We start from the raw sequence: 12,291 nt of genomic DNA, 5'->3' as shown, positions 1-12,291 counted from the left end.
AAACTGCCACTTTCAGCAGCATTGTAGGTTGTTCTACCCTCCGTTCGATTGAAGGCAAAGGATCACTTAGCAGTCGGATCTATCCCGTGTCTTTTCTTAGCAGAGACGAAATGTTCGAGTAAGCGTAGACGCGCGGCGAAGCTCTAACGTAAGACACGGATATGCTTGCCATCCACGGAAAAACCCAAGCCGAGACGTAAACCCGGAGGCCAATTCGTAGAGTCTACTCCCGAGAAAAGGCTCATAACTACGCCTACCTCAGAAACAACGCTTGCATCGCCAGTTCCACGTACAACGCCTCACCACTAGTTCATCACGAGAACCTCGAGAGCAGAATTTGGACGCGTGCGCGAGTGCAGCATGCACTCCAGATACACACTTTCTTTTGTATCGAAAAACACGATTTTCTGCTGTTCACACTGCATGAGGAGAGACAGGTCTGATGCCCAACCGGCACTCAACTGGCGGCCTGGCCAGCTGAGGGGTTCCAACGGCTGCATGTGCAAGAGTGGCTTAGGATAAAGAGTCCGCTCCCTTGTCTAGCGTGTCTCCGAGGCGCCTTTTTACGAACTTTCTCACGCGTTTCGGATGGCGTTTCATGATCGCTGGATACTTTAGCACGTACACGCGCAGCAGCTGCTGAAGAAAGTAAGAGTTTCCCTCGTCTAGCGTATCCTCGGACTCTCGCAGGCGATCCAAGACGCATCCCATGAACTCAACGGCTGACAAGTTCGGGACTGAATGCGCAGGACGCGGCGCGTCTCTCGCCCCGCCTTCACATTCTGGTGTATCTGCAGCACGCATGTGGAAAGGCAAAGGGGTTCTCCTCTCGCAGTCCCGAGAGTGGTCAACCCGTTCCTTGCTCCAGGCAGAACAGGCAAGAGCGGGGGCGTTCGCCACACTCTTCGGGATCTCGACCTGGAGCGTGTGCAACAAGTTGAGCTGTATGTACAGCCAAGAAGTCTGGAGGAGCTGGTGGGGCTTGCAGATATCGGCCCACCGAAACAAGTACCCTGCGACGAAGCGCAGAAGGAAAGTCAGTTCTTCTGGTTTCATCAGGCGCTGCTCCCACAAGTACGGAGAGCGGTCGTGAGGGTTTTCCTCCATCGATCTGAGACTTCCTAAACTTCCCGTGTCCACAGACGTGTGGCTGGTAGACGGTTCGTTGCGCGACAAAGCCTCCGAATCCGAACGCTCTACAGTTCCACTTGTCTCGCGCTGCTGCGGGCTCCTGTCGAATTCAGCGGTCGAACCGCATGCATCGCCACTACCGCCACATGCGCCCGGACCGCCTGCACCTGAAACCGAAGACTCTCCTCGATCAGCAAAGCCGCTAGAGCTTCCACCGTCGGGGTTGGCAACGCTGGCTCGCTCACACAAAGCCCCTTCCAGCCCTTTGACAGTGACAGTCTGGGCAGTTGCCGAACAGGACGAATCGCTCTCTAGAGGCTGGGGTGTGTGCCTAGAGGGGCTGTGGCGCATCCCTTGAGATTGTGCGCCTTCTTTACAATCGGGAGAAGCTACCTCCTGTCTCGGAGACAACGTGCAGTCGAGTCGCTTGGACTTCTCTGCATCGAGAAGCAGCACGCGCCTTACGGCGTCCGCGAGCTGAGAGACAGCAATGAAGTCCGGATTCCGTTGCTCCAAAAGCAGAGAAGGAACCAGGAGGAAGAGCGGCCGAAACACGTTCTCGCAGTGCTCCGCCCAGCCAGCTTCCACCTCCGAGGTGTCAAGAGGCCTCGCGGTTCCTTCGCAGCCTGAACGCGACGCTTCAGGATATCCTCGTGCACACGCCACAGGTGTCTTACTCACCTTTGCGTAGCTGAGGAGTTTCGCAAGCCCCCACGCCATCACTGCCCACTCTCGCGAAAGGGGAACACTCGACGTTTTTTCGAACTTCTGCAAGCTCTGTTTTCCACGCCCCACCGCTCCCCTACCGCCGTCGCCATCTTGAGAGAAGGCGCTGAAAACGCTTGGCGATCGCCTCGACTCAGAATTCCAAGAGGAAACTTGAGCCTCGTTCGGCAACCCAGCTGCAAACGCGGCACGAGAGCAGTGTCTGAGGATCCAGGCCATGCTCTGCATGACCTCCGCCAAGACGGGGGCAGGCAGGCGGACATTTTCCTTGCCCAGCGCATGCAGAGCCAGGGAAAAACTCACGACGATCTTTTCGTCGCTGAAGGCTTCATCCAACACCCTCCAGTCGTCTCCCGGAGGGCCCCGAGCATCGTGTTTGTATCCCAGCGACGCGTTCGCCCGTTCACTCGGCTTCTCTCTGGAGTCTCCTGCACTCCCAGCCTTCTCCACTGGATCGATCGTTCGCATGTCCGCGACTGCACATGCTTCCCCCCTTCTCGCTACTTCTGTCTGACGCACGCGGACTGTGAATAACAGACGGTGGAGAAGCAGGACGAGCGCCTCGTGGCGTCGAGAAGCAGGTAGACTTTTGCAACTCGTGAAGGCATTCATGGCGCTCGCCACAAGCTGAGGGGTCCAGCTCTCGAACGCAGAGAGCATGAGAACATCCGCAAAAACGCTGTGGAAGACAGAGGCCAGCACGCCTGCTTCACCGGCAGGCGGAGCGGAAGAACATTCGCGGCCGAACGAAAACGGAGACGAAGAAGGAGGAGAAGAAGCGGGAAGTCGAGGAGAGGAAAACGGGTCGCGAGCGTTGTGTTCCTCGTCTCTCAGGTCCTTGGGCTTGCCCACTTGCTCGCCTTCGCCATTGACGTCGTCAGCTAGTGACGGCGGCTCACTCGCGCAGGGCCGCGGGATCAAGCTGTCCTCCCGCCTTTTTGGCCTCGCTGCGCATGCGGCCCGACGTCCCTCCATGTGTCTCATCTCCAGAGGAAACCGCGCACATGCAGAGAGGATCTGGACCGCACTCGAGAGAGGCAGCTGCTGCCGCAGAGACGGCGAAGCCACCAGATGCGACAGGAGCCGGTAGAAAATCGGGGAGACATCAGGAATGCGTGAGCCGACCCACGACACGCCTTCGCTATCGCGAGAGGAGCCGAATGGGAGATGCGGAGACCCCGAGGAGACACCAGCGGACGATGGTTGACAGACAGGCAAAGGAGCAGAGGCGGCGACGGAGACAGTGGAAGCAGAGGCGTCGTGAAGAGACTCACAGAACAGTGGAGGTCGAAAGGTCTTCTTTTGTGGCAGCGGGGTTGACGAGTCACCGGTGATGTTGTCCCCATTGCTAGATCGCTCACAGTCCGTCGCTCTCCCTGAGTTTGCACGAGTGCCCTTTTCCCTCGTTTCCCTAATTCCCCTCGTTTCATTCGCAGCCACTGTTCTGTGCCGGGACTCTTTCCTGTGTCTCTGAGCAAGAGCGAAAGTCGTCACGGCCATGGAGAGATCCTGAGGCGACAGTGTCTCGATGCGGTCTTCAACGGCCTTCGCTGTGGCCAGCACTAGGGGCGGGGGGAAGACTCCCAGGCGCGCGTACGCGTTGAAAAAGAAGAGAAGAAGGTGGGGCGGAAGAGAAGGTGCGTAGCGCGTGATGCGAGCGCACACATCTTTTAAGAGCGAATCGAAAATGCCCGGCAGGGGCGGAAAAGAGGAGGAACCATTGAGACGAGACGCCAGTGTTGGCTCACGGGTCCCGTCACGCACTGCACTGAGACCAACCGAAAGCGCCTCTGGAGACCCGAGTTCCCTTCCCCCGCAGTGACTCTGGATACTGGACGGCTCCCGAGAAGCAGCCGAAGGCGAGGAACCAAGCGGTGAAGAAGAAGGGAACGAATCGTGCCGTGGAGCGAGTTGCGGAAGCGCGGGAGCCCGCGGCGAGTGTTCGAGTAGAAGACCAACTATAGGGACGAGAACATCTTTCCATTCCAAGGAAGACAAGCCGCCTAGGCGACCGCGAAGCGCTTGAGCGGCCGCTGTATACACTGCTAGAATCGGGTCCGTGAAGCCGCATGCATGAGCGCAGGGGAACACCAACTTGTGCACATGAGTCAGGACGAAAACAACGTCTCTCGTGGGCATGTGATGAGCACTCTGAGCCAGCCGGGACAGCAACTGACTTTCGGCCTCCCCGACGCCGCCCTGGCTTGGGTGCCCCTGTTCGCCTTCTATCTTTGGCTCTGAAGTCTGACCCTGAAAGGCCGCAGGGGAAGCCATTTTCTTGTCCTCGCGAGGTCTCATCTGAGAGGCTGCCTCGTGGCGTCGCGAGTCCCCCGATCGAACAGAAGAAGTCAGGCCATGATGCGCACTTGGAACGACATACCGGTGGTCCAGGCTAGTGGTTCTCTCCGACTGCTTGTACACTCGATCACTCCGCGGCCCGCTCCTGTTGAACGTACGCCGACTCAAGAGCGCCTGACGCAGCTCGACGGTGCATGCGTGGACGCCCTTCCAGAGGCGCAAATTTTCGTTAGCTCCCCGCCCCGCTTCACTGCCCCAATCGCCTTTGCTGGTAGGCGCACAGAACGCCACGCGCTGAAACGAAGGCGAACCCCCGCGAAAATAAGCTCCTTTGGAGTCGGAAGGGAACGGGGGCTTTTCCGACCGAAACGTGGAAGGGTGAGGGGGATCTGACTGATCTCCTTGAAGCAGCTGAGCTCGCGACGAAGATGCCACTGTACGGTGTTCCCTGTTGAAGACCGCATGAGGTGAAGTCGCGAAGCTCCCTGAAGAGGCTTGATGGACGGCGAACGTAGAAGGAATACACGGCGCCGGAACGCGTAAGGATGATGGCACGCCAAAGAAATAACGCGCACCAGAATCGGGCACTGACGGCCGAGGAACCCAGCAGCAAGAGGAAGTGCGGGGTTGAACCGCCTCCCGTTCGTGTTTGAAGATTTTCCTAGCATGCATCGTTCTGAATGCCGGCGCTGAGAAAGGTTGGTCCACCATTGGAAGGCACCACGGCAAGCTTCTATCGGAATAAAGCGCGAATTTCGTCGAGAATTCGTTGATTTCTGGGTTTAACTCGGTAGAACTGACAAGACGCTCCTCGATTGTCTGGTCATGTGCAGAGCCAAACTTGCCAGTCAAAGGCGTCGCAGTTCCCGCGTACCTCCACCGGAAATGTGCCACAGCATCTATCCCGTCTTCTGCCTCAACGGCGGCAAAAGGTGCTGGTATCATCCGCGTTCGGCGTCGAAAAAGCGTCCATTTCCGCGAATCTCGACTTTTCTGCCTCGCCTTCCTGAGGTTGCCTTGCGTGCGCGCTTGTCGGTCCCGCAGTGAGGCAAGCGAGCGAAGCTGCTGGAGACCACTCCAAGCGCTGGGGCCCTTTCTCGGCGGACTGGCCGCAGTTGGCGTGCACGTAGCTCTGAAATTCATCGCTGGAACAGAATCGCCAACCCCGGGAGTAAAAAGCGCCAGTCCGCAGGCAGAACGATTAAGTCTGCAGGATTCATCCTATTGTGCGCAAAAATGCGTCGGAACTGGAGAAAGTAAGTGGTTGGCTCCAGAAGTCGGCACGAGCGGACCTCACGGAAGCCGAAAACTTTCGGGTGTATGTACACGCAGACTTCCACTTGCATCCAGTGCTGCCAGCGAGGTTGTCCAAAATATTTGTTCTTGCCGCAGTTATTAGCGTTTCAACGAGGACATGAATGGTTCGTGGCGTGCAGAACACAGGAAGAAGGGCGCGCCGATACCGATGAGCTGCCGCGTAGGCGACCATGCACATGGTTATTTCCAGCTGACGTTTGAAAAAAACGCACGAAATGAGCGTCCTGAGAAGGGTTGTACGCAATGAAAGAAGATGCAAGACCGGGATAAGAGAAAGGAGGAAGAGAAAGCTGGTTGAAACGTCAAAACAAAAGGTCACAATGCGTCAGATGTTCGATGCGCTGTCTGACATTTCCGCGAGCGTGACCTGCCCGGAGTTTTCCTGTCCGTGCAGCTTGTCTGAAAATGGATCAGGATGGGAAATTCAGACAAGACGGACAATGACACAGTCAATGACAGTGGTTTTGGCCACACCCGGCGAAAATCGAAGCAGATTTTTGTTGAGTCGACCTCGACGGTCGACTGGGGCTGCATGCACGCTGCATGCATGTTGCTTAGAAAACACGGCAGTTGCCACACGCACAAACCAAGTGGTGAAAGCATGTAGCATTTAGCAGAACTCCATGGGTAAGATTTTTGAATGTTACTGCAGCAGGCACTCTCTGAACCGTCGAAGTCTCCTCTTCTCGGGTAGGGAGCCTGTAGCGTGTCGCCCTCCGTCCGCGAGTGAGTTCCGGTACTACTTGAATGTCGATGGCGCTTTCATCCGATTCACGGAACATAGAGAAAAGACGGAGGAGAAATGGTGGCCAACTTGCCGGAAAGGAAGTGCCTGTCAAGTTGAAGAAGGCGAAGAGCGGCGAGGTCGCTTCAGTCGCGGAGGCAGATGCAGATGCGCAGGAGCAGAAACAGGCGCAAGCGGAGGCGAAGCTGCGGGCGATCTGCGCGGCATTTTGGGGAGATGACGAAGAGGAGAGTGTCCCAGCATGCTCTTCTTCGCAGGCCGTTGTTGCCTCAGAAGAAAGCGAGACAAAAAAGCGCCGCCGGAGTGCCGAGTCCGCCTCAGAAAGGGCGGGAGTTTCATCTCAAGGAGGACTGAGGGCTGTCGATCACCAAGACAGCGGACCGACAGGAAACACTCAGGAGTGCAGCACAAGGAAGAAGAAGGGATCGTCGACTTCAGTTGAGAGTGCTGTCTCATCTGTAGGCGCCTCGCCCTCTGTCTCACCCTCAAACTGTGACCTGCAACCAAAGAAGCGCTCGAGGGGAGGAAAAAACGGCTTTCGAGATTCCTCGTCAACTGCTGGGGCTTCTTCCCCTGACTCCACCCGACCTTCCTGTTCCGTGCCGTGGGGCTTCGAGTTCCTCGGAGAGGAAATTCAGGAAATTCCTTCCTGCGACCGCACTTCTGCGACCCCCCGTGGCAGCTCCAGCCATGCACATGGAGGGTTTGCCGCTCGCGGCTCAGGGAAGAAGGACAGCGGTTTCCATTCAAGCGGCAACTCTCGGACTGGAACTCCTCCTGGTGGCGCAAAGTCTGGGCGGTCACCGGCAGGGCAAGGCACGAATAGCGCTGTCGTTTCGGCCGATGCAGACAGAAGGAAACGCGAAGAACAGGAAAAGAAAAGAGAGAAGGAGATGTTCGACGAAACCGTCAGGGATATCCGCAGACTCGGTAAGGAAAGGGCAATTCAGTCGAACAGTGTCGTAGCTCGGCTGTTGATGCGTCTCCTTGCCATGGCATCCGAAAATCGAAGCCGTTTCATGCCTCATTGTTGCTGCACATGCTGACGCGGTGTCTCTGTGTGATGCACCAAACCTTAATGCAACGTTGCATTTTTCCAGCGATCGTCAGCGCCTCCAGCCTAGTTGAACTCTCCGTTTTATCAGATGCGAGTGATGTCTGTTTTACGGGATGATCGGTAAGACTTGACGGGTACCTGTGTGTTTGATCGACAGTCGCACAGTCACGAGCGCACCGTTACATTCGATGATCTCTTCAATTGCGAGATAAAACATCAAGTTCTTCATGATTGCTGAACACCACCACCCGTGTACAGGGTCACGGCGGAACAGGTCCTGAAGGAAACGATGTTTTACGTGGTGTGACTACGTTCTTCACAGCCCGTGAAACTGATCGAAGAACTTCAGTGTTCTTCTCATTCTTCACTGGGGCTGCAATCGAGCCTAAGGAGCCTGATAACGGTTTAAAGTTATGCCAAGAGAGATCTCATGTCATATCCCGACTGTCCTTGTTATTACAGACTTGATGTTTAGTCGCTTTCACTTCCACAGTAAAAATGTCATCGCAGTGAGCCAAAGACACTTGAAGAACTTGACAAGCTTCACCAGGGTTTCCGGACGACATATAGGCTGGGCCTTCGGCGAGGGATCGGTCAAAGTGGAATTCTTGCTCGTGACGGAGCCGAGGAAAAGACATGAGGCGGCGGCGAGGACTTAACTGTCTCCTTTTTATTTCATAAAACATGAGGCGTTTGTGTCCTGTGGTTGTGCAGTGTATCCACACCTCGGAACCTTCCAGCGCCGCCAATACGTCAGTGCGGCGCTTCGCGCCTTAGGAGCGAGTAAGTAGCCCCATATCTCTCCTTTTTTTAATTGCGTCGCAACGATGAGTTTGGAAATATTCCAGTGATGCTCCACGTTTCTTCATTCCACGTTCGCCACCTTAGGGGTCTTGTTTGTCGCACTGTTGGCTGTTGGACGTGAGGTACATCAGTACAAAGGCGAAAAAAACTGTGGATATAGCAGTATCCGCCTGGATGTAACGGAGCAATCTGTAACTAAAGAGTTTTCAGCTTAAACTGAGGAAGGAAACCAGTATTAACCGTGCAGTTTTTATATTCATGCCCATCTCCGCATCTACGCCATACTCGGCAGTGTTCCGTTGGTATGCAGCAGTGTAGCCGGTTGAGTGGGCAACGCTTGCTCAGCTTATGGCAGATCGTTTCTCTGTCATCATCAACGATTCGGAAAGCGGTGCGAGAACCGTGGTGTTTTCTGCTGATTAGTCGTCCTCTTTCAAAAGTGACGAAAGCGGCTTTCAGCCGTAAAAACCTCCATGGTTGTCTCGAGGGTTCGTAACCCCGTGTGTTATTATCTCAGTGCAACAAGGGGATGATCAGACGGAGTTTGAGGTGGCACGGAGGTGCCTTTCTGTTTTATGAGGCATTCACACGGGTTCCGTTTTGTTCGAAAATCTGTCTCTCACAGAGCAACTGAAAGGACAGAAGCGGCTCTTACCGGAACTGCGGTCCAGACAGGCCAAAACCAAGGCAAGCATCGCAAAGAGGCTGGAAGAAGAGAAGCACCTCGGGGTGTCTACGCATCTGGATAAGCGAGGAAACCTGCAGAGTGGAGAACGCTATAAGAAGAAGCAGCGCGACCAAAAGCGTGGTCGTCAGGACTTGCGTAACGCTCTTGGTTCAGCGGGTCAACTAGACAGAAAGCAAGTGAAAAAGTTACGATTGAAGATCTCCTAGAACTACCGAAGAATGTGCTCACATGTGGCTGTGCAATGCGTAGCGGGGGGGTCCGAGGACGTGGCGAAGAACCTTCCGGTGAATTACAATGTTTCCCGTTGTCAAATGCTGCATTCGCTAGCGGAAAAGGTGCTTTGATGCGAACCTGTGGAAGGGCTAGGCGAATGCTTACTTCCTGAGTTGGGATGGACGCACTACTGATTGGTTCGCTCTGTAAATGTAGCTCGGATCCACCCCCCGCGATAGTACCCTGGGGTACGGGTACCTGTTGCCAAGCAAAGCAGGTGGGGGGGTTCGTGTGACTGAAAAGCTCGCGTCCGACCTCAGGCAAAAGCAGAGATAATAAAAGGTGCGTCAATTTCCGAGTCATAGTCTTCTGGAGAGAAACAAACGAAGAAACAACGCCAAGGAAAATAAACAGATGTCAACCACATGCGGTGTCCACAGCAAACCTAACACTGGCGACTGTAAGCGTGGGTCGCTAGCAGCCACAGTTTTGTGTTGTTTTTCACCCCTAGTTGGGAATGTGCTTGGCAACTTGAAAACTGTGGGAGCCGGAATGTTTCCCATGCACAGACGTCTGTACACAGAACTCTAGGTGCTATTCTTACGACGAAACACCGCTCCTAGGGCGTGAACACTGGCTGAGAAGTTTCGTCTTTGTGCTAGCTGGCGTGAACCTGGTGAAGAAAACAACGCAAAATGGCGTCGAAGACACTAACTAGAGGTCTGCTGAAGTCCCAGACAACACACAATAATCCATACAGTGCTCCCATACGTTCATTTCGGAGTCAACGTCAGGTGACTGGTGGTTGACGCCAAGACCGCACATGGATATCGCAGTGCACATTCGAAGCGGAAATCTTGTTTCAACAAAGCCAGAAGAGGGAAGAGGGATGGAGTTTTTGACGACCGCGCTGCACTGCTAGCTCGGCCGATTGTCGCTTGCCCAGGTAGCCAATATCTGGTGGAGTTGAACATGCAGTCTAGCTTTTCTTCGTGAATTTAACGCGACAAACGAAACGTGTCGCATTTGGCCTTTCCCGAGTGATGGCATCGTAAGCGTTTTTCTGGTCGCGAGCTCCATACGGATCTGACCCCAATAAGAGATTTTCTCTATAACCGTCGCCAGCAGTCAACCTCCCGGGTAGCTCCATATTTCCCTCGCCTTCACACTACGATGGAGCCAATGTTCTCTGGGACAAACAGGACAATTTTCATTTATGCGCTTCTCGGGTGGATACTCGGTAAGCCGTCTATCGCATACAGTGGATGCCAGCTGTGAGCAGCTCTGCGCAGCGTAGGGAGCTTCTTTTGTAATGCCGGAAAGTTGTTGTCAATTGAATGTCACCCGTTCAGGCACCCCTAAAAAATGTGCTTTATCTGAGGAAACGATGCCAGGAAGTCGCCCGCGAGTCCCCACCGCACAACACCACGGTCTGTGTGTAGAACTACCATTCCTCCCTCGATCTAGAGTTTCCACTGTTTCTAAGAGTCAGCGACAGGTCAGTTGACCTATTTGCTCTGGGATAATGAACTGCAATGCTTTTGCGTGGTGCAGCGAGAATAAATGCTTTGCCTTCTTCCGAAGTTCCACTGCGTCTGTTTTTCTGTGCAGGTGTCATCGGCGCAGGATTATGGCACTGGCACAGGATATATGTGGTGTGTATGATACTGTTTTCCACCGTGATTTTTCTTTACATTACGATATCGTTCGTTCTTGAACAGCTGAGGTCCAACCGCAGTGTCCAACTGCTTGCCGCCTCGTTAGCCTGCGCGTGGAGTGTAGGTTTGGTTGTTGCATCGATCTGCAAAACAATCGATGCCGCAGATATCTGCGACGTTCAGTGGGTCGGTGAAGACCACTGCACACTGGCTGTGAGCAGCGCTGTTTGCACGTGGTGCAGCTGTTTGGTCTGGCTACTGTGTGGCATCACCGCAACCAAGAATTCTAGAGCGTTATAAAGCAAGAAGCGAATGCGCAGGCTAAGTGTCAATCAAACATGCGATTTTTAAGTTTTCCATGGAATCTATTTGAAAGAAGAGGCTTGAGAGTACTACCATGGGTGATCTAGCTGCCACATGGGGTTCTCGATGATAAAACAGTTCTCCGGAGGTCACTTGACCACAGAGGGGTTGGGACATATATTGGCGCTTTATCACTACGTAGATTCTATCGGGGGAAAGAGACACATGGGGTCAAAATGCCTTTTCTTCATATAGTGGACGTATGTTGCCACGAATACCAGACGTGTCACCCATCATTTTGATGGAATGCTAAGTACACGCATTGTGTCTGATAAGAAAAGTGTCTCAGGATGCGTTGTTGCGACTGGTGAAGGTCGGCTTTCTTGTAGACTGAACATACTTTGACAGGAGAAACAAGTTATCGACTTTTAATGAAATATGTTCAGCTCACATGGTTGACAACAAAAGTACTTTATATAAAGCTCTGCATTCACAACGCGTGTTGCCGGTTCACGGCGAATTGGATCGATCCTGGCGCAAAATTGGCAAAGTGTCGCACGAGTCACCTTCTGCTCTCTTATAGGCGAACACAAATTTCTTACCTTTACAGTCGTATTAGCAGTATCTAGTGTTGATGTACAACAGACGCTCTCAGACGCTTGTTCCTCTACCAAATCATAATCTACTGTTCAGATATTAAGGAGTGTACGCAACAGCTAACTACAAACCGTTATGACAGAGAAGGATCCCAGATGTGGGTCCTTCCAAGAAGCCATGGTACCAAATATGGTGTTCGAGAAAGGAGGTTTGTAATGACTGTAGCACCCCAGAAACTCATCTCCCCCCATGGCAGTACATATCCGAGGAAGGCTACAGTAAGCAGTAGATATAAAACTAAAGCCGACAACCAAGCGTAGTTAAATTACTATAACTCCAGTTTGTTGGCTTTAACAGATTGGGCTCCTCAAAGTTAAGTCACACAGCGCTTTTCGGACTCACATGTGCAGCGAGGTCGCTTCACAGGAGAGCAATGAGCGTGAGCAGCCCGCAGATGTCAAGGAGGACCTCGCAAAACAGACAGAAATTTAGCAGTGCTGGCCAAGTACGTGACTCCCATTTCTACTTGACACTTTCCACTAGATTCGCGAACCAAATCGAACTAGTAGCCGCAGCGTCTGCTGTCTTCGGGCATTGTGTCCAGGCCTGGTAGTTCCCCTTCTTGTCATGGAACGCCATCGCTTCGTATTTCTATTCGTGAGACGCTGCAACTTGCGGCATCTTACGCTGCAAAGCTTGCTTTCGTCAAACTCCACAGTTCTGATAGATTCACCGCAGCATCGCAGTGCAGAAT

At 53.6% G+C, this 12,291-nt stretch overlaps 3 protein-coding genes across 3 annotated transcripts; 2 read left to right on the top strand and 1 right to left on the bottom strand.

Annotated features, from left to right (window-relative positions):
* Positions 1–53: 53 nt before the first annotated feature.
* TGME49_288280 (hypothetical protein) lies at positions 54–5,901 on the bottom strand. Its single transcript, XM_002368227.2, has one exon. It carries the CDS (start codon positions 5,296–5,298, stop codon positions 514–516), a length of 4,785 nt encoding a protein of 1,594 aa, XP_002368268.1. The 5' UTR covers positions 5,299–5,901; the 3' UTR covers positions 54–513.
* A 184-nt stretch (positions 5,902–6,085) lies between these two features.
* TGME49_288270 (hypothetical protein) lies at positions 6,086–9,297 on the top strand. Its single transcript, XM_002368226.2, has 3 exons — positions 6,086–7,147; positions 7,989–8,057; positions 8,704–9,297. The coding sequence occupies exons 1-3, from the start codon at positions 6,220–6,222 to the stop codon at positions 8,970–8,972; spliced, it is 1,266 nt and encodes a 421-aa protein (XP_002368267.1). The 5' UTR covers positions 6,086–6,219; the 3' UTR covers positions 8,973–9,297.
* Positions 9,298–9,826: 529 nt separating this feature from the next.
* On the top strand, positions 9,827–11,429 carry TGME49_288265 (hypothetical protein). Its single transcript, XM_018782027.1, has 2 exons — positions 9,827–10,219; positions 10,591–11,429. Exons 1-2 carry the CDS (start codon positions 10,153–10,155, stop codon positions 10,935–10,937), a joined length of 414 nt encoding a protein of 137 aa, XP_018636351.1. The 5' UTR covers positions 9,827–10,152; the 3' UTR covers positions 10,938–11,429.
* The last annotated feature ends 862 nt before the right edge of the window (positions 11,430–12,291 follow it).

The sequence above is a fragment of the Toxoplasma gondii genome, chromosome IX, assembly GCF_000006565.2.
Source record: "Toxoplasma gondii ME49 chromosome IX, whole genome shotgun sequence".
NCBI classification, from domain to species: Eukaryota; Apicomplexa; class Conoidasida; order Eucoccidiorida; family Sarcocystidae; genus Toxoplasma; species Toxoplasma gondii.
Note: the sequence above shows the minus strand (reverse complement) of the source record. Positions and strands in the feature narration are given on the sequence as shown.

Coding starts and splice junctions, on each gene's coding strand:
- TGME49_288280 (XM_002368227.2), bottom strand. CDS start 5,298: ATGAATTTCAGAGCTACGTGCACGCCAACTGCGGCCAGTCCGCCGAGA.
- TGME49_288270 (XM_002368226.2), top strand. CDS start 6,220: ATGTCGATGGCGCTTTCATCCGATTCACGGAACATAGAGAAAAGACGG. Junction 7,148..7,988: donor CAGGGATATCCGCAGACTCG/GTAAGGAAAGGG, acceptor GTGGTTGTGCAG/TGTATCCACACCTCGGAACC. Junction 8,058..8,703: donor GCTTCGCGCCTTAGGAGCGA/GTAAGTAGCCCC, acceptor TGTCTCTCACAG/AGCAACTGAAAGGACAGAAG.
- TGME49_288265 (XM_018782027.1), top strand. CDS start 10,153: ATGGAGCCAATGTTCTCTGGGACAAACAGGACAATTTTCATTTATGCG. Junction 10,220..10,590: donor GCTTCTCGGGTGGATACTCG/GTAAGCCGTCTA, acceptor TTTTCTGTGCAG/GTGTCATCGGCGCAGGATTA.